We start from the raw sequence: 22,531 nt of genomic DNA on the forward strand, positions 1-22,531 counted from the left end.
CAGCTAATGGGAATACTTCCTGCCTACCTGTCCACACCTTCCCCTACCACCTAATGGATTTGCAGACAGTAAAAGGAAATTGCGCCCTTTGTTTTATTTTCAGTTCATCAATACTGGAAACACTCAATAAGCTTTCTATTTATCTGATTAAGTTGTAACCATCCTGATATAGAAACTATTCTTTCCTTAATCCCTTAGAGCAGTGGTTCTCAACCTTTCTAATGCCTCAACCCTTTCAGTTCCTCATGTTGTGGTGACCCCCAACCATAAAATTATTTTTGTTGCTAATTTTCCTACTGTTAATGAATCATAATGTAAATATCTGTGTTTTCCGATGATCTTAGGCGACCCTGATAGCGGTTTCTCAACCTGTGATTGAAAACCATTGCTGTAGACTAGGGGTGTCGAACTCAATCAGAGAAGGGGCCAAAATCTAAAATCCAGCCTAAATCGCGGGCCGAATGGTTTACTGAACGGTCATAAACTGTCATTGTGATGGAAATGCAACGGAGTGCAGTGATGACAGCGCGGTGCGGGCCACATTGCAAGGCCTGGCGGGACGGATTTGGTCCGCGGGCCTTGTGTTTGACACATGTGCTGTAGACCATCAGGAAAAAAGATATTTACATTATGATTCATTAAAAGTAGGAAAATTAGCAATTAAAATGATTTTATGGTTGGGGGGTCACCACACCATGAGGAACTAAATTAAAGGATTGCAGCATTAAAAAGGTTGAGAACCACTGCCTTAGAGTTAAAAACAAAATTCTATTAAGATTCTAAACAATCCACCAAATACACATATCACAAAGACCAAACACACCACCACCTAAAACATTTCACACTCATACCCAAGTCTTTCTGACCATAACTTTGCTAAATCATCACAGGAAGGCAATGTACACGATACGGACATTTTTTTCTTGCTTGCTTGGACCCAAGTAGTTTTATAAAGAGACTAGAAAACAATACATAAGATTTTACAGTTTTATAACCCAGATTATTTTTTAAAACCTTTTGCATTTATCAATGTTTCCATTACTTTTTCCTCTAGTCAAGGTAGTGATAAATAGTAAAACTGCTTTATAAATTACTTGATTTAGACAAAGATCTTAAAATTTTCTATTTTGCTAGTACAAAGATGATTATTCAATTGGCTCTAAAAATTATAAAAATATTTATTGTTCATTCCTTTTCAATACTATGATTCCCCACCAATTAAAAAAAAAAAAAAAAAAGGTACACATACCTCAAACATGGCTTCTACTTCTATTTTATTTAAAAATCAAATCTCCATTCCTGATTTGTTAACATGTATTTCGAAGGTAAAGGTACTTATTTTCAAGGTGAAAAAATATGAATAAATTTCACACATTAACAAAGGAAGACTGACCAGAAAGTAAGAACAGTTACAGTCTCAAAATAAATACATAATAAGGAATTTATGTTCAAAATAGTTTCATTTAGCACTTTATCATATTTCATTCTGAACATTAAATGGACATTCTCCTGATTTTGGAATTTTAAAAGAACTATATTGCCAACCTACTCAACAGAATGATAAATGGATTCAGAAGTAAATTTCTATCACCAGTTTCAAGAAATAGTTTTCTTCATGACTTTTTATTTAGCTATCTGAACAAAAGTCATGGTGCAAATGACTCAAAATAGAACTTTACCCAGAACTAAGTCAACATTAGCAAATCAGTAACATTGATAAGTACCCACTTGATAACACTCTAGGTGGCTTTCTAATGGTGATTTAGTCTTGGTTTGGTTTTAGGAGACCAGTTAAATTCCTTTATTTTCAGTTGCCTAATGAGTATACTATATCCCATGTGAAAAAAATACAGTATCTGGGTCTTAACATCAAATTTAAAAGCTAATTTGAAGTGCTTTCTATAGACTTCCTTCTGCATATACTTTTTTAAAAAATTTTATTAAGGTATTATATGTGTACATATTTATTAAATTTCCTGTAAAATATATAGCTTTATTTCAAATATTTTAAAGAGAAAATGTAGTAGAAAATGCTTGGAATAGTTCCAATTAATGTGAAAGTAGCACAATGAGGCACTCTTCCTCAAATCTCTGCAGATGCCTGATAAGAGAATCAGGTGGTACAAGTTGGGAGACCTTTTTGGATTAAATGTAGGATCAACATATACATTTTTAAATTATTAATAAAATTTTTTTCCACATAGATTCTTCTTCATTTCCTTATCTACATTTTCTTGTTCCTCCATTTTATTAATGGGCTAGGCTGATTCACAATACAATTTGTATATTAACACAAGTTAAAAATTTGGGATTCTTAAACACACAAAAAAAATGCCATCTGAAATGTGCGTGTGGGGGTGGGGAAGAGGAATATGACTTACGCTGACTCATTCATATAAGAGTCACAATAAATGGGATGTAAAGTAAACCAAAGGTTGCTACAGGATATAAAAAATTATCATATAAAAATATTATGCTATAAGAGCCTAAGATAAAAACTTCTGGATGGATTTCACTGGAGCAATATTCCACTTTAGATACCCAAATATGTAAGTCGCTGTGGCCTTCCCATTCTAGCCCTTTCTATGTGCTCCAGTAAAGACACACAATATACAAAATCTTGCTCCCTAATGACATATTTTAGTCCACATATAAAATTTTCATATATCTGAACCTAAAGGAGCAGTAATATAAGTCAAAGTTATGAAAACAAAAATCATTTATGTAAGAAACATGAACATGTTAACATGTTAAAAGAGGATAGAAGAAATAGGGGCCCAGGTTCTAAATACTTCTCAAAATTATTAAGCAGGCAAGTGCCAATTATTTTTTGTTTGACTATATATACAATTTATTTTCTCTAAAGTTAACTTTTGACTTTTTATGAGGTATCATAGATTCAGACGTATGCAGCACTACCCGATATTACAGCCATCAACCTATGCACTACACAGTCTTTTTATAGGCATAACGCTGTGTTTGCTGTACAATCTGCTGTGTACATGAGGGAAAGGAGGGGCAGTGCTGATCTATATTCCTCCCTTAGAGTTCCTCCAAATCCTAACTATGGCTTCATAGGGAGGACGAATGCCAGGCCAGTCATGAAGCAGACATTCAGTACCAAAGTACTGAATGCTTCTCTGGGAGTACAAGCATTTAGAACATGCAGTTCTGAAGCACTGTATGATACAATAGGTAGCCACAGCCACATTTGCCAAGTTGAATTCCAATTTCTGGGTCTCGCAATAAACATACATAACTGATAGTTCTTACTGGACAACACAGATAGAGCATTTCCATCCCCACAAAAAGGTCTCCCAGAAAGTGCTGGTCTAAAAAGCAACTTGGTGCTCCAGTCTCAGAGATGGTCCTAGGGTTTCTTTGTAACACATGAACCTGCTTGTATATTTTTAAAAATTTCAAGTAGTCATAACTCAAACAGTATCATAATGTTCACCAGCAAGATTGGAGGCCAGCAAAAATGCAAAACATGCACACACATCCACACATGAATACGTGTATGTATACATGCACATGTACACTTGAATGCACAACAGACATGCATACACAATATGTACACAGGTGCCCCCACCTTCCACACACACACCATGCTTGCAGACATGCACCACAAAGGTATACACACACACACAACAGCTATATGCATGCATATGTGTGTTCATACAGAAATAACACACACACACACACACACACACACACACACCACACACACAAGTGCACATAGGCTTGTGTACACTCCTAGGCCTATCTTCTATAACCACAGCATCAAAGGATAAAATGACTTTGTAGGTTGGAAAATACATTTATGAAAGGAAGCAACATTAAAATAATACAGACACTTGTACTATATCAAATTAGTTTTAAAAAAATAGAAAATACTTTCATGTTGGAATAGATGGGTATAATTTTCTGCAGAACAATTTAGTGATTTTTATCACAAATTTACATTTGCCTATCCCTTAATTTAAGATTTTCACTTCAATGAATTTGTCCTCTGAAGAATAAATTTACTTCTATCCTATGAAATAGATCAGACAGAATTACATAGGTAGAAGTGAATTTATTTTACCTCTTTTTAAAAAATACAATTGATTGCACTGTGTTTTAAAGATATATTCTTTTTTTTTAAATATATTTTATTGATTTTTTTACAGAGAGGAAGGGAGAGAGATAGAGAGCTAGAAACATCGGTGAGAGAGAAACATCGACCAGCTGCCTCTTGCACACCCACTACTGGGGATGTACCGGCAACCAACGTACATGCCCTTGACCAGAATCGAACCTGGGACCTTTCAGTACGCAGACCGACGCTCTACCGCAGAGCCAAACCAGTTTTGGCTAAAGATATATTCTTTAGGCAAATAAAATCTTAAAAGCAATTTTGACTTAAAAATTATTAAGGTTTTTTATTTCCCCCCCCTAGAAAATTCATGGCTGATTCAGTAATATAAAATTCAAATACATCCAAATATAATGAGAAGACTGCTCTTTAGAGTGGAAAGTGAGGGATGACTGAACATAGCAACATGAATGTCCCCTTTGACAGCTAAGTTTCAGTGTGATGTTACTGATCGGACAGGCCAATGGAAGCAATGTAATAAGCACCAGTAGGGCACTGGTTAAATAAATTATGGCACATTATGATACATAAAAGATTGGGACATGGCTTAATAGAAACAAACTGATTCCATCTAGCAATATACATAAAATTATATAGATAAGATACAATGTCTCATAGATATCTGTCCTGCCCTTCCCTCCGAGGATGAGCTCGGAGGGAAGGGCAGGACATATATCTATGAGACATTCACCTATTATGTGACAACATTTCCAGAAATTTTTTTTTTTTAGTCTCTAAATTACTTGAATTTTTTACAACCAAATTAAAATAAATATTTTAAGTCCTTCTCTTCCCCCCGCCCCCCCCCTTTTTTTAAACTAATGACAGTTTTCAGTAACAAGAATGTGAACCAGTGTGGCTCTGAGTGTCAACCCATGAACCTGGAAGTGACAGTTCAAGATCCGGCAAATGCCCAGGTTTCCAGCTCAATTCCTAGTAGGTGGTGTACAGGAGGCAGCAGCTAATCAATGATCCTCTCTCATCAATTGTGTTTCTGTCTCTCCCTCTCCTTCCTTTCTCTGAAATCAATAAAAACATTTTTGAAAAGTGTGAAAAAGAACATGACTCAAATTTTCTTCAAAGCAAAATGCTAATCTGATATTCATAGGCTATTTTTCAATAACAATCTACTACATCTATAAAATAACAGCTTAATTTTTTTTAGAAAGGCAAACATTCCAAAGAAATATCCTGAATTCTGATATTCTTAAGATTAAGAAAACTAATAAAATTATGTAAGTTGAGAAAAATTCCAACCATTACCTTCTTAAAATATTTCAGAAATAGTCAGATATTTGAGATAAAGCTGCTTGAGCTGAAGTAACAATAGCTGATGGCTAAGGAGAGAGAACCTATTCTAAGTGACTTTTGAAAATGAATCCTTACGTGTTCTCTTATTATTTTTTAAATTTTATTTTTAATTAGAATTGACATGTTCAGTGACTTTTTCAATACTGAGGGGCAGAAGTTATGTAAAAAATAAAATAACCTTCTGATTGCCATAAAATATTAGAAATGTTTTAAATTTGAATTTTAGATAACAATGGCTGAAGTTCTATCTATTTGCTAAGCCTTCACTAAAATTTTGTTCTGGGCATCTATTTCAAAATTCCTCATTAGCATATCTAATTAGTCTATATTTTCCCCAAACATTAATTAAAAAGAAAAAAGAAAAGACGTTTTTCTGGTTTGGAACCATAGTCCTTAAATTGCAGTCTCTCAGTTCTCTTAGTCCATGAATATTTAAATCTGGTCAGTCACACGCATGTTAGATTATTTTACAAAATGGCTTTACTTGAAGTTTTGACACTTTGTTAAACAACAACAAAAATCAAGCAAGAAAATTTACCTTAAAGATATTTAAAATTCCATTCAAATTTCAAGATTATTACCTCTTCTCCCAAAAAGAGAAGATAATACTAATCTTTTTCTTGAAAGTAACAATTAAAGTACAATAATTCTAACATAGAAAGCACTACTTCTTTGTAAAGTTTAAAACTCAAGTTAAAACTCACCACCCCATCCCAGAAAAAGGCCTTTTGAGCCTAACCAAAGAGTAGCTCACAGAATATGAAACAAAAGTATTAATAATTTTTAGTTGACTTGCAGCTTCCTTTTCAGTAAATGTAATTATGTTACAATATGAGAATATCTAGACTGACAAAGACAAGTAGAAACCCAGAGGGAAGAAAAGAAAATGAGGATGGAGTAAGCTTAATTCCATTTTGGTTATCATGTTTCTGTGTGAGCCAGTAAAACTCTCTGAAAAAAAATTTTTTTTAAATCATCTGATCAGTAAAGAGTACAGCAAACACATAGAAAATGGAATCTGACAACTAGATGGTAAATTCTAATGGAAGAAATATTTCACATTTTCTTCAGAAGTATACTATTCAATTTCCATTCTTCATGTAAAGAATATGAAACACCAGCAATAAAGTTTAACCCATGCTTAAAAATCCTAGTGTTACTGTTTAAATTCTTCACTATGATAATAAGAACCAAATATTAAATATTAAAAAACTATAGCTATAAAGACACAGGTATATTCAACATTGTACTTCCTAAATTCCTAAGTATTTGGTCAGTGGCCCCATCTCTTTTATATTTTTATACTGTAATTCTTTTTGTTCTTAAGATCTCATTGTTCTTCACTTACTTTAAATTGTTACCAGAAAACAGGAAATATATTTGTTTATAAAATGCACAAATCAAAATAAAATATGAATATTAAATGCAGTTCCTATCCCCCAATTACAATAATTTTTTGTAGATAGATAAATTCTTGGAAGACCTTAAAAAGAAGGTGGTCTATAACTTGAGGCTTGATACTGATATATTCAGTTCTAGGGATTTATCACTACTTATGTAGCATTTAGGCATTTTATTACATCATCATCATCACATTATTTTTTAATACTATCTCAATGGTCTTTTATCTGCCTATGAAATACGTACAGTATGCTGGTAGGATGTGGTACACTTAAAGTAATACAAAACTATAGGTACTAAGAAAAGACTAGAATGTACACTATCTTTTGCTCATCATACTGGCAGAACATGTTTGGCTAAAAACAAAGAAAAATTATGAAGACAAGTATTTTTTTTGAATAACAAATGAATATCTAAGTTATTCCAATATTATAAAATATATTCACAAACAACTCAGTAATCTAGGTTATCTGCATAGTTTCAAATAAGTATCTTAATAATTTTAAGTACAAAATAATAGAGGTTACTACAATCAAGTAAGTCACTGCTAATCACCATCACTGCCACATGTAATGCAGTATTTAGGTATCGCACATCACTCATATACACACACACCACATCCTGCAACCAACAAGCACAGCATGTATAATTTTCAATGGGGATATAATATGAATGAAAATAATTGTGGAAAGTACCTATTTTACCTACCAGCCTATTTCATTTTGCTTTAAATTAGAATTCTTTATATACATACAACTGTCCCATCCATCCACCCTCCAAATGAGTTATAAGCAAGAAAAAAAGTAACCCATGATGTGACAAAAAATAAGGGGGGGGGGGCAATGTTACATGAATAGAAATGGGAAGCAGATACAGAATGTCTCCAACAATGTGCCTTTTGGCTTTGTTTTCTGAGTAGCGAAGAGGAAACAAGTGAACAGACCTTGGTATGGAAGAGTGTTTCTTAATTCCCAAAGACTATTCATTGAAGGAGTCATACAATCCAGAGGCAAGTGTAAAGTAAGGGAAGAGAGTATATTTTTATATGATTATAACTTTCTAAAATCCGAACCCTGAATATGTCATGTGTTCTGTGGTATCCATTTATAAATGATCTATGTTTATATATCATCATTTCAGCAGATAACCCCCACCCTCCAGCACTTTATCCATCAACCTGGCACGACCACCTGGGGTATCTGTGCAGCTATTGTCAATGAACTCCAACCCTCTGACCAGCACATTAAAGCTCATATAGGTACTCACCCTGCAAACTGGGCACTGCCAGTGACTACTGCTGTCTCTAAGCCTGTACTCATCAGACAAACACTTGGAATGATACACACGAAAACACAGGTCACATATCAACACCTCTCCAGGCAAATGGCATTCAAAACAATACCAGTCATGATTTTCTGTTTCCCAGTCCTACAAAAAATACAAAATAATTTCGTATGACATTTTGTCAATATCTGCAATGACTAAGAACAAAATTGAAACTAAAGTCCATCAGAAGTTAGGCATCATAAACAATTTTAGACATTTTAAAACAAGAGGGGAAAATATCTACAAATTTGCTTCTTTAAATTTTAAATCCTTTCCTAAACAATATTAATATTCAAAATATTGATAACAAAACCAGTTCAAAAATAAGTCCAAAGCCAATCGCAGTCTAACATTATCTTCAATTTTAAAAACATAATCTATGGAATGGTTTCTTCAGTAAACTGAATATCCCGGACAAATATCTATACCTTAGTATTTCAAATAAACAAACCTCTGTCTTGTTCTGCTTTTTTAGAAAGATATAGTAAGTACTTAATTAGCTCACTGTGGGAACAGAGAAAATAGTAATAAATGGTGATGCTCACTATTCTTATCTTCTCATCCATGGTATTGGATGCTTTATTGAAAATAACCATTAATCAGAATGTCCATGTTCTGATAGGTTGCCAAAATTTCAGGGTCTGTTGAATTTGGAAAAATAAATTGAAAATGTGAAACTAAAGGTTTAATCACATTCTCCAAAGGACATTGCCATAAAAAAACTTAAAAGGAAGTAGGTTTATTTTCTTACTTGGACTATTCCTGGAAATAAAAGAATATAACTGCAGTAGGTTTTCTTCAACATTTTCTTTTTGTTACACTCTTTTTTGTACAGCCAATACAATTTAAACATAAACAGGAAAATGTTATAAGTTCTCTTAATTTAGAATTTATTATTCATAAATGCCACTCTTAGCTTCTGTCAAAAAATACCTGTTAAGGGTGATGGATTCATTCTTAGCTTTCTTTTGTAGATGTGGTAACTAAGTGAACAATGGTTTAACCCACAACAGTGTAATCAAGGCCACTGCCAATGAGGGTCCTGAATTCCAAACTTGGGTTCTGCTATCATTTGTCTTTTTTATAAATCACTGTTGTTTCTGAAACTGAACTGTTTTCTTATGTCAATTACTCCCCCAATAAATGGGCTTCAAATATAGCACTTGGTTAGCAGGCAGTAACTCCTTTAGCACCTAAGGCTGAAATGTATTAATTACTGCCTAAACATATGACAGGGTTACTATCAACACCTTCAAAAGGGAAGAGAGTTACTAATGTTCCAAAATTCACTTTCAAAGTCATGGCTACAGCACATTAATTAACTTAGCAAAAATGTAAACTTTTTAGTTTACGTTTTGTTCAGAAATCATGGCCTTGACTGACCAAAGCAATAAAGAAAAACATAACCATTTCTAGTTATTTGCTGCAGATGGATATACTCTGTAAACTTACACTGGAGTAATTTTAATCAATCTGCTAAAAAAAAAAAATCATAAGATACTGACTGATGAGACATAAAGCCCTGATGAATGCATGGTAGGGAAAAAAACTTATCTCAGCAAGTTTGACGTAGAGGCACTGCAGAGACACAATATATGTAGTGCTTGGCTGTACTAAACAATAGTCATTGTGTACCCATTTCACAATGTTCATATGTAAGCTGCATTTAATTTTAATATTTATATGAAAATCATTGATAAATTAGGTTTGAATGGAGATAAGATACTCTGCTCTATTTTGAACTAACAGAACTCTGCCAAGTTTAAAACAAAATATTTCAGGGTGTTTTTTTTCATAGTTGTTCAGAAATATCTTAAAGAATTTTGGGGGCTATGTTTAACTCATTATTAACAAAAGAAAGTGGCAACCTTCATCATTTGAAATTTTTTACATTAATTCATCTCCTGCAATTCTTAAAATAGTGGTTACAACGTAAATTAAGAGAAGAAAGCAAGAGTTTAACTTTGGTGCGCAGCTCTAAAGCTCTAGCCTCCCCACTTTACCTCTACCCCTTTTCTATTCCAGTTCTCACCCATCCACCCATAAAATGAGATGAAAATGGATCTTTCCTCATTGGGGTGTTGAGTAGCAGACCAAGTTTTCATAACAATTAAAGAAATAAAATATAATTCAAATGAAGTAAAAGTAGAGAAACATTTGTATATACTATTTACATAATGGCATATGACTAACTCCATTATTGGATATCAAAGGTATGGTCTGGGGACATACGTGCTGTTCATTCTTTTAATCATAGCAATAGCTGTTTAGAATATACAAAACACGCAGAGGTCAAGTTCAAAAGTTATTACATTCTAAACCCAGGGCACACTTTTCTGAGGTATAAATTATATAAGCATGTTTAAGATAGGCAGAGTTGCCTACAATTTCTCTTTTAGTAAATAGAGTTAATTTACATAGTACTCTAATAAAAATGTATGCCCAAAAGCTAAGCCTGTATTTCCTGGACTGTACCAGAGTCAGCAACTATTCTCATACAGCCTGATTAGCAGCATAGTATGTGTAAAGCCACTTCAATACTTGAAGAAAATTTTTAAAAAGCAAACCTATTAGCAAAAAAATCCCCAACTAGAAGCAAAGTAAAGACAATATGGTGTTAATGAACAATTCTAACACGAGTTAACTAAGCTAGCCTAAAGAAAGATAGAAATGTAGTATTTTTTTAAAGCAGATTTAAAGTAAAATAACAGTGCAAAATTAGTTCACCTTGTTTGGGGTTGCTGTCCTGGAGAAAGGCTGCATACTGTAGGCCTTTCAAAATAAAAACAAAATAATCTTGGTCTCTCTACTATAACTTTGCTCAATATCAGGCAATACACAGAGCTAAAGGGATTTCATAGAGGGTCAAACTGTTTTATTTGCTATATGACTTACATTATTTTGCAGATGATATCAACTGATAATCTATGAATGTACTAATCATGAATAAAGACAGTAGCATGCAAATTCAAGAGTCATTACTAGCTTAAAAAGAAACTTTGGATACTAACACAAAAGCTACAAATGGACAGAGAAAATCTTTCTATTTAGAAAGTCATATGCCAGGAAAGCTATCATAATGTTATAAAACATTTTAGTAACAAATAAACTCGGTGCCACTATAAATTTCATTAAGATCATGAATGTGTGTCTTTTTTTATCTAAAACTGATCAACTTTTTTAAGTTGGGAGTGATGAATGTAAACATGGTAAACTCCATACTTAACCATGGTGTGAAACAGACACAGGATGTCTTCAGAACCTACTAGAAAACATTCCAACAGCTAGAAGCAGCCTGCTGCCCTACATCTGTCACCAATTATAGCATTTTATTACTCTGGAGTAAAGACTGGCTCAAATCCTGGCTCTAGCATTCACAGGTTGTGTCATCTAGTGCAGAATACTTAGCTTCTCTGTATATTATTTTCTATCTGTAAAATGAACAAAATAATAGTGCCTGGTATACAGATGTTTTGTAAGGATCAATTAAGTTACTATACTCAGTGAGTTATTAAGATGATCTGCTTGCTATAGTGTACAAAAAAGGAATCGAATCAACAAGTCATAAATGATGTGTAATTGATTATATATGTGTGACTTCTTTAGTACCGTAAGCCCATTATGACAGCTGACTCTCACAATACTTCTATAAGCTAGATGGACCAAGAAATATTAAGTCAGTTTAGAGAAAACACTAAAGCAAGAGAGTTCCTGTGAGAACTGTCTGTAACAAGGGCCTCCTAAACTATAATCCATGCTCATCATATTCTAGAGGTTCTAATTTTTAAAGTGATTCCCTACTTATATGCAATGAGCAAATAACTCTTAAATTATCAAATATTTCTTTGATGTGTTTTAACATAAATATGACATAAAATTTATTCTCTACAATTCAAGGTTTAGTTTAATGCTGTTAATTTAGTTAATCACTGAGAGGTAAGAATGTAATGATTAAGTATTTGCAATAATTTTAAATAAAAATATTACAACACTGCTAGAGAAAAAGAATTTAGACAGGAGGAAAAAAGCTCTCTCTCAATCACACACACGCACGCGCACACACATACACAATCACTAAGCTGAAAAGAATAAAACAGAACAGCATAACCCAAAATATTCTACTGAATAAAATAGACATTCTTTACCACAGCACAATAATAATTTCTAGATGTAAGTACATTGAAGTTTGTACATTGAACCACATCATAACTGGTTTTTCATTAATTAAAAATCACCAAATACTTAATACTTTACTTAGTAAATAAACAATAATTTATGTTTGTCTGAGATAGGTAATGGACCTTTGGAAGAAATGTATAGTTCTGTACATAATTAACATTAAATATAACAAAACATATTTTACTTAAAAAAAAAAAATCAAAGGTACCTCAAGGGGCATCCAGCTTTTTATACTTAGGGTATTAAAAAACATGATTAATTTATGACAACTATAATTTATAACAAGGAAAATGAAAAAAACTAATTTTTTAAAAAAATCTTACTTTACTATATTTATGAAGTGGACTGAGTCAAACTGTTTTGAATTCAGCAGGCTCACAATATTTTTTCAAGAACAAAGCAAGGGGCACTTACTCCCTGCCATGACTGTTTAATGGTGTGATTTTTGAAGAGTAAGACATAACTCCATCCTACCTCTTATCTAAAAGATGAGAGCTTAGCTAAGTTTCAATAGGTACACAAGCCACAGCTTCTTTTACATTGGTGATTCTGAATTAAGATAAGCAGATGATAACAGAGGAAAAAAGTATCTATCTTGCCCCTGAGTAAGTTAAGCTAAATCCATTTATGCCCAATAAAGATGTTAATCTCTTCAAGAAACCATAAAATATGTATTTTTATGAATTATGCTTCTTAAACGGTGTCAAAACCTTAAATTAATATAAAAAGCAAAAATATAGATTGAAATCTACCTTTTCTTTTAGGCTTACTTTAAAAGTAGTCTGAGGTCCTGCTTACTGGTGGGACAAGCTTGATTATATGAAAAGTACTCAAACTGAAGCAGGGCATAATAGTCAAGACTACTATGAGCTCATGTTTACAGCTGCTCTTGCATCTTGCAAAATGAAACTGGTAGAAGGCTTCTAACTGAAAATGCAAGCTGTGGTTCCTACAATGACACATTGTTTTTGAAGTAGTATTAAGTATGAGAAAAGAAATGAGGCCATGAGTTGGAATTTGACAGGTTAAATAAAGGGAGAAGTAGTTTCATAGCAAACATCATTTTTTTAGACTTTTAAATAATCCTCTATTCTGATGATCAAATTGTTTAATGTCAGATCAAAAGTATTTGTCAAGTAATAAGGTAGAGTCATAGCTTTGTGCCAGGAACCGTGAATACATTTGGAAATCATCGAATTAGTATTAACTTCCTCTAATTCAAAATACATTATTTGACAAATAACATTAAATACCTTTGAAAGACCGTTCTACCTTTAGTGAGCCCTTAACTCATAAGAATTAAATTTATTACTAAATGCCAAACTTAATTTAGCCCAAGTAAATGGTAAAATTCTGCCCAAGAAATGTATTTCTTAAGTTGTTAGACTAAAGGACACTTAATACTGTGATCAAATGTGGATTAAATATAGCCATTCATATATATTTATTTCTTTAGAGAAAGCAGATAGTAAACCAATCTATCAGAACTTGTAATTCTTTATTAAAAATCAAAAGAAAAAAAAACTTGATATAACAAAATATTAAATGGTCAGATATCAGAAAGTTTCCTTCTGTGCCCTAGTATACTGGCCTTTTACTAATATAATTTCAAACATTATGAAAACCATCTCTGAAATCATTATTTGGATCTGATTAATGAATATTAATAATACAAATCTGGAAGTCCACAGAAAATTTACAAGAGGCCCCAGGTTCAGCAAGTTTGTAATTTTAAAAATTAGTTGGTACGTATACTTTTCCTTGTTTATTGACTAATGTTTAAGCAAACTATTTAAATTGAGAGTGCCTTCATTTTTAATATTTACATTTTTATTATACTATCTCCAACAAACATTCAAAATATCACCATAAAGATGCTTATCTCTTGCCTAATTTTATCAGTTTTTACAAAAGAATTATCACTTCAATAGGGCTACAAATGGTAGTAGAGACTAACAACTCAACTTGTCTAAAAAGCATTCCAGTCTAAAAGGAATCTCAGTACAATTAAAGCCACCATCCTTGACTTATACAGGTGTCTTCCTCTTGAACAGATTATATATAATTATAACCTATTATTAGAATTAAACTTATAACATTGCTGGATTTAATAAAAATAATTTTGATTAAGCCATAGATATTTTTTCAATTGAACCAAGTTTTAAAAATCAGCATTATGGCAGGGGAGGTAGCAGAGGTGAAATAAAAATGTGACACCAATGAACTCTTTGCTCAACTATAGTTGAGTGACATAAAGAAACTGCACTCTTGCCTACCTAGTCTTTCTTACCATAACGGTGAAAAGAAAGGACAAGGAGAATGTAGCCTCTTTGCTAATACAAGTATCTCTTGAGGATGTAACTTATGGGACTTACCAAGAGAAATCAACTTTTCCACATCTCTGAGATACTATTTTTAGAGGCTATTATAGAAGGAAAAGAAGTGCTTTATACCCACTTTTCAAATAACAGAATTTCCCTGGGTGAAGAATATTTGCAACTTTGAATTAAAAATAACCAAAACATTCTCACATATATACAGATATATAAAGATATATGTAAGTACTACTTGACTTTTTTCTTTTGATATTGAGTCAGTTGACAAGATGAATAATACTATAAACCTTTCAAATTAAAAAGTCAAGTTTTCAGAGGCCACATATTATATATAAGGTAGAGAAACTATAAAGGAAGGTCCTAGACTCAAATGCCAGCCTACAGGGCTATCACTAGCCCAGAGTTCCTTTGTGCAAATCAGAAAAGGTGACCCTTCCCTAAGACAGGTTTTGCTAGAATGAGACACTTACCTGCCATAAATTAGAAAACTGCTGAATAAACATACAAGCATATGATGTCTGAGAACTGAGTGTGACTTCCTAAGTTGTGTAGTTGGCAATTGGCCCCATACAGTAGCTCAGACGCATGGGCCCCACAGCCCATAAACAAAGAGCTGGCAAGTGTGAGATGACTGTGTTGTGCCAAGTGTGACACAGTAATGTGTCCTTCTAGAGTATACTAGGGCATGACAACTGCAGCACATGACAGCCCCTGGGGTAGCCAGGTGATATACCAGCCACAGTTATGAGATACAAATATAATTAATCACTTTATAGTTAAGCCTTAAATACAGATCCAGTGACTGTCTATTATACTAGTACATATAAGACCTTACCTCTTTCTGCTACCTCTGAATTTTTAATATTTGCATATTTTTATAAACTAGGCACAACTTTTATATACTCATTTATACTTACATCATACATGCATAATCAGTATAAAAATGTGAATAAGAACCAACATGAATTAATAAAATCTGTATACTGGTTGGTTGATTTACATATAAGATTTCATCTAGAAAAAAAGAAAAGGATGGTGCTATAAATATATGCAGTAAAGTACATGTAAAAATTAAAAAAAAGAATACATAACCTAATGCAGTGGTAAGCATAACTCATTAACTGCTCATTTAAGTAAATTGAACATGGAAACTTCAAACTGAAGAGGAAGAATGCATGTGGGAAAAGCACAAATCTAAAAAGTAAGAATAACTAAAATCACTTTTTCATTTTTATGGGGGGGGGAAGATCCACAAACCAAAATCCTGTGGATTAAGGTGTACTTACTACTGGTTAATTACTATATAAATCTCAGAAATTATCAGGATAGCATTCTATATTAAATATGTACATTTCCAAATATTTGGGGATTAGAAATTTTATATTAACTGGGTTATTCTGAGTATATAATAAGCTATCAATTATCAATGGCCCTCCTGTTAACCCAGGATATAAACAAATATTATTATGACTTGGCATCTGGAGTTTCTTTACTGGAAACAAAACTGTACTTTTTTATATGGAAGTCAACAGAAAAATTATTCTGATATAAACATTCTTTACTTAAGTTTATAAGAACACTTCTAGTGTGCAAATTAAATGATACCAGAGAAAATAAACACTTTTTTCTTCTAAGTTTTATTTGTAGAAAATGTGAATTTTATTTTCTGAAACTTTGAAGGCATAAATTAAAATGACAAAAACAATGTTAAAACTGAACAAGTTTGTAACTCATAGCTGCCTCTGCGGCCAGCCCTCCACAGGGGATGTGCTATGAGTCTACCGCACAGAGCTGACTACTGAGAAATGTGTTCCTGGCTCACCTGATGTAGAGCCAGAAAGGAAAATACAACTCAAAGGTTTTGGGAAATGTTTCCACAAAGAACCAATTTTAAGATCTTGTGTCATTTTTTATAACATTAAATTTTAGAGAATTCATGATATAAACACTCTCAAAATACTTAATTATGAAATCCATTCCTTTCAGAAATTAAAATAACTCACTCCTATTAAATTTGAAACATATTTTCTTAAATGATATTGTTGCAAAAAGTAGACCTTTAAAATCAAGGTGTTAGAAATATCAAAAACAAATGAGGTAGGAAGATGGAAATTTTACACCAAATCAGTCTTTACATAAGAAAAATATTGTACTTCTTACATGACCCTGAATATAAAATTATATATTACAAAGAAAAATATTAAAGTGTAACTTAATAACTAAGTACAATAGAAATATTAAAAAATTAACTATCTTTACTATGATTTCTGTCAAATGCCACAAAACACACTCAAGTCACAGAAATCAATAAAGACACTAGCCAGAGGCGTCTAACATTTGGAACCTTGTCACCTGCAAACCCTCCTGAAGCATGGCTCTGGGCTCTGCCATCAACCAACCTGAGTAAGGTATGTCCCTGAAAAGCCAGACTATTCCTTCCAAGCTGTCAATACGGCATCAACATTATCCTCCACTGAAACATTTTTTACTAATATTTATTAAAATACTTAGAAGTACCGTGAATTGTGTGTACAATAAAAGGGTTTTGCTTGTTTTGTTTAAATGTTTTAGATTCAAGGTAAACTACACAGAAAAGGCAGGCTCCTTATAAAAGTGAGTTTTCTCCTACTAAAGAAACACAGAGGAAAATATCCACCCTACCAATGTAGGTCCTTAATGTTAGTAAAAAATGTTAAAGAGAAACATTACTAAACTGCTGAAAATGAGTTTCTAAAGGTTGTAGTTAAATACTGTTCAAAAGTTAAAAGTCAGCTTATCCAAATTTATCAAATAAAACATACTTACAATTTCATCTCCTGGCAACCAATATCCTTCTTGTTCAATACCAGCTTTTGAACCTTTGCAGCCCACAGTGAGAGTTTCAACAATAAGACCATCTTTCACAGCCAAGCTCAGCTGACGGGTGGTCTCTTTTGGATGCATACCGTGGACTCGAGACATGTACCTGAACACAGAGAAAAAACAAACTTAAAAATCTTTTAGTATAAAACATAAAAATGCATAGCAGTAAGAAAATAGAGATAATTTACTTCTCTTTCATTATTACTTGTACTTCTCAGAGCCCTGTTGAAAGGACAGGAGTCCTGAATACTTTTTCAATTATCATGGTTATTTTAAACCTCAATCTTATTTTTGTATAGTTAGAGGAATATCTGTTTAAAATAATACCAAACCATCAATACAAATCACTTAACAGGTTTTAGTCTTACATCCCATGTACTTTTAGTCTCTGGAGCAATTACCACTAACATCCACTGTACAGAGTCTAAATTTAGAATTTTATAATCTCCAGCCATAAAACTTTAGAATATAAAATGCTTTTATACAAAACTTAGGAAATGCCAAACAAAACATAGAAATCACATGAGTGGTTCTCAACATCTAAAGAAAACAACAATGCATGTTGTGATTAATAAAGCAAAAACTAATTTTCAATAAATTATAGTCTGGACTGGATCACAAAAGTATACAAGCTCTCCCTGATTTAAGTTATGTGGCATTTTTTTAAATGTAAAAAAATGTAATATTTCAAATATACTTCAGACCATAGAGAATAATACTAAAGATTCCCATGTATTCACCAATAATATCAAACTCATGTTAATATTTTGACATATTTGCTTCATATCTTTCCTTTTTTGTATTTTGTAAGGAAATAAAATGTTATAGATACTGGTGAAATTTGTACCATATTCCATTCCCCGGCAATCAAACCCTTTACCAGTAAACTACTGGAATCAGAGTCTGTTGGGGATCCAAAAACAAAAACACCATGACACAAATCAGGCCAGAGAAACATTCTAAGTTGGAAGAACCAAGGCTAATGCCTACACATCTCAAGAAAATTAAGTAAAACAAGATTTGTATCAACTAATCTGTCATTTAAACATTAGCATTCCAAACAAATCATCACTGAAGAACTCTATAAACTCAATAAGAGGACAAATTTCAACAACAAAAAAGCAGTAAGCCCCATCAATGCTAAGCATTCTGTGTTTGCAGTTTATAGAAGCCTAGAGGCCCAGTGCATGAAATTTGTGCATGGGGTAGGGTCTCTAGGCCTGGCCTGCCATCAGAGATGATCGGGGCCTTCGGACTGCCAGCCGGGGCCTTCCTTTGTTCCATGCCTACCCCTGGTGGTCAGGGCATGTCACAGTTAGCAATCAAACTCCCGGTCTCCTGGTCAAACTCCCAAGAGGCACTTTGCATATTAGCCTTTTATATGAAATAGATAACAAAGTATCTGGTTTCTCTACAAATGCAGTTAACTGAGGGCTGAGAAGAAAGAGACACGAAATTGCGGTGAACCCTACAGGGGCCCTGACAAATCAGATTTGCAGTAATAACCAATGGGATCACAAGATGATGGTGAAGTTAATCTACAAATACTGATTGTCACCTTTGCTGACTAATAATCAAAGGTGATAAATCACATGTATATTTTGATAAACATCAACACTAACAAAAATAATCAACTGTAGTTTTAAATGAGAAAAAAATTAAGCCAAAATGAAAATGTGCTAATGTCCTCCCTGTTCATTGTAGGGAGCTATTAGACATTATCATAGGAATTAAGTATACTATACGAACTTATAAAGACAGCCTTTAGAACGAAAATTCAAAACTTCCAAATTATCTGAAGAACCCCATAAAAAAACACATTATGCAGTAAAATTAAAACAAAAAAAGAAACAATAAAAATAAGCAGCATATTAAATAGGAGAGGACCAAAACCAAGTAAATTTGTCCTTTTAATAAATACAAATTAACCAAACTCAATAATTAAAAACATACTAAATCACAAAACAAAAATTTCACTGTCTACAAGAGACACACTTATAGTGACAGAAATATTTAAAAAGAATAGGCAAAGGTATATCATAAAAATACAACCCAGCCGAAACCGGTTTGGCTCAATGGATAGAACATCGTCAGCTTGGGGACTGAAAGGTCCCGGGTCCAATTCCGGTCAAGGGCATGTACCTTGGTTGCGGGCATATCCCCAGTAGGGGGTGTGCAAGAGGCAGCTGATCAATGACTCTCTCTCATGAATGTTTCTAACTCTGTATCTCTCTCCCTTCCTCTCTGTACAAAATCAATAAAAATATATTTTAAAAAATACAACCCAAATAAATCAGGGATCAACACAGTAACTGGGCAAAAATTGTATATAAAAAAGGCACATAGGGCACAGACAGTTTTAAAGCAAAACCTGTAATAAATAGAGAATGCTAACAGGAATAAAGGATTATGATAGTTTAATTCATTCTCTCTGTTCATAAAAACATTAAGTGAACAAAATTAAGTATGGATATAGGAGACCTTTAATTAAGTTTATTAATTAACAAAACAGATCTAGTTGAATTTATTCTAAAATCCCAAAAGTATCTTCAATAAATCCAAGAAACAGTCATTAAAACGGGGCATAAAATCAGCCCAAAATGACCTTAATAGATTTCAAAATAGACATTTGCTAGTCACTATGAAATAAAACCAGGTATTAATAGCAAAAATTGAAAACTTACATAAACCATTGAATCAGAGAGATTTTAATTACAAAAACAATAATTAAAAAACTAAAGCAGTACTAGTTGAAGAGCAAAAATTATAGAACAATATTAATCCAAGAGGTTCTTCTTAGGAAAGATTTAGAGATTATCATTAGCTAATCTAATCAACGATGAAGAAACAAAGCACAAAAACATACAAACTAAGAAATGTATTAACACCCATATGTAAAAAGGAAATTAAAATACTAGTCATAAGCAACTACTATGTTCAATTCTGTGCAGAAATAGAATTTCTAGTAAAAAATAAATGACCAAACCTTGTCCACAGAAAAAAAATGGAATACTTAAAAAAGACAATTTACAAAGAAACAGAGGATGTTGACTAAGAGCTTTGCCAGAAAAACTCAAGGTAGAAACATATTCACAAGGTAATTCTATCAAACTTTTAATGACCAGACAACTCCAATGTGATTTAAACTCTTCCAAAACATAGTAAAGAAGGAAAGCAAGAAATCTAACATGATAGTGGTAAGAAAACCCCACAAAAAGGCACAGAAAAAGAAAACTAGTGTCCCATAGGAATACTGGTATAAAAAATATCAAATGAAGAATTTAAATTTATAGTACAATGTTAAGTATTAACATAAATTAATAAATGTTAATACATTCAAATATCAAAAGAATGTACTATAACCGAATGTTTAGTTTCAGGGTTTCTAGGAATACTTATTTTAAAAAACCTAGAAATATAATTCATCTCATGTTTTTACTAAATACCTTCTCCACATGTATAGAAATCTTAATGATCTCATTAAGATTTCTATACATGTGGAGAAGGTATTTAGTAAAATTCAACATCCAGCCTCTAATAAATAGGAATGAGTAAACAATACTTAACCAATCAAGAATATTCCAAGATATCTTTTAACATTCTGCCAAAGGTAACCAACATAGGTAAAATAAAGAAATATGGCATAAAATTTGTTTAGAAGTTAAAATTATTTTTGCAGATCACATATCAAGAAAATCAGCTGATGTGCTATTTTAAATAATCAAATAATTTAGTCAATTATTTGTTTGGGTACAAGTTAACATAATAAAAATTAACAACATGCATTATACAAATAAAAAAACTAGTTAGGAGGTTTAAAATAAGACCCAATCATTTACAAAAGTAGTAAGAAAAATAAAATACCCAGTAAAAAATAGAAGAAATGACACAATTTGTGTGAAGAAAAATCTAAAATTTTGACACAAAAGAAGATAAACAAATGGAAAGACATGCCTGTATTTAGATGAAAAACGACAAAATTCAATTGCCTGTAAGATTAAATAAATACCACCACAAAGTAGGCAAGTTGATTCTAAAGTTCTATAGAGATTTAACAAGAACTTTCCAAGACAATTCTTTATGAGTAATATCATATTGAAAAACATTATAGTATCAAAGTAATTAAAATATTGTGGAATTAATTAGTGCATGGAGAACTGACCAATGGAACAAAACAAAAAATTCAGGAGAAGACCCAATTATACATTTCTATTATAATAAAAGTGGAATTTCAAATTATAGGTGAAAAGACTTATCAACTCATGGGAATTGAGACATCGAGCTCACTAACTTGAAAAAAAAAAAGATGGAATCCTACCCTAGTCTGTACCCACAAATAAATGTCAGATTTACTGGAGGATTGGGCTTGACTGGAACTACATCACTGGTGAGATGAATTTAGTAGTACCCCTAGAGAGGCAAGTGTGGTAGTATCACAATTCCTCTCCTAGATATTCATCCTATAGATATACTTAGATATGTCTGAAATAATAGACAAAGTAGGAAATTCATTTTAACATCGTTACTAGCAAGAAAAGATTAGAAACAATCTAAATATGTATCTTAGGGGACTGGCTAATTTATAATATAACCATACCAAGGATTACATAATCATTCATGAAATGGAGCAGTATTATCAATGTTATAGTGACAAAAGTCCAAGGTAGATTATGGTGAAAAAATCATGGTACTAGGGCTAATATTCAAAACTAGAGGTCTGGTACTTGAAATACATGTAGAAGGGGGGGCGGGGAGGTCAGGCAGGGGGAGATGGGTATGTCCCTCAGCCCAGCCTGAACCCTCTCGTAATCAGGGACCCTTTGGGAGATGTCCGACTGTTGGTTTAGGCCCAATCCCACAGGATCATCCATCTTGCAATCCAGGACCACTGGCTCACCTGCCTGCCTGCCTGCCTGATCGCCCCTAACCCTTCTGCCTGCCTACCTGATGACCCCTAACTGCTTGCCTGCCTGCCTGA

General features: G+C 32.8%; 1 protein-coding gene across 36 annotated transcripts in view; it reads right to left on the reverse strand.

Moving 5' to 3' along the window:
- Positions 1 to 22,531, reverse strand: part of ZMYND11 (zinc finger MYND-type containing 11) — a 109,235-nt gene that overhangs the window by 34,075 nt on the left and 52,629 nt on the right. For 11 of the 36 annotated variants that reach the window (XM_036408676.2, XM_036408665.2, XM_036408588.2 and 8 more), the window contains 3 exons: positions 17,497 to 17,656; positions 10,904 to 10,948; positions 8,117 to 8,278 (listed from right to left, as the gene is read on the reverse strand). In XM_036408676.2, the coding sequence (XP_036264569.1) occupies positions 8,117 to 8,278; positions 10,904 to 10,948; positions 17,497 to 17,656 (367 nt within the window). Of the gene's footprint in view, positions 1 to 8,116; positions 8,279 to 8,721; positions 8,818 to 10,903; positions 10,949 to 15,608; positions 15,706 to 17,496; positions 17,657 to 22,531 lie in introns of those variants that run through there. The other 25 variants (XM_036408802.2, XM_036408771.2, XM_036408765.2 and 22 more) reach the window with 7 other exon arrangements.

This window comes from Pipistrellus kuhlii, unplaced genomic scaffold (genome assembly GCF_014108245.1).
Source record: "Pipistrellus kuhlii isolate mPipKuh1 unplaced genomic scaffold, mPipKuh1.p scaffold_m20_p_1, whole genome shotgun sequence".
NCBI lineage: Eukaryota > Metazoa > Chordata > Mammalia > Chiroptera > Vespertilionidae > Pipistrellus > Pipistrellus kuhlii.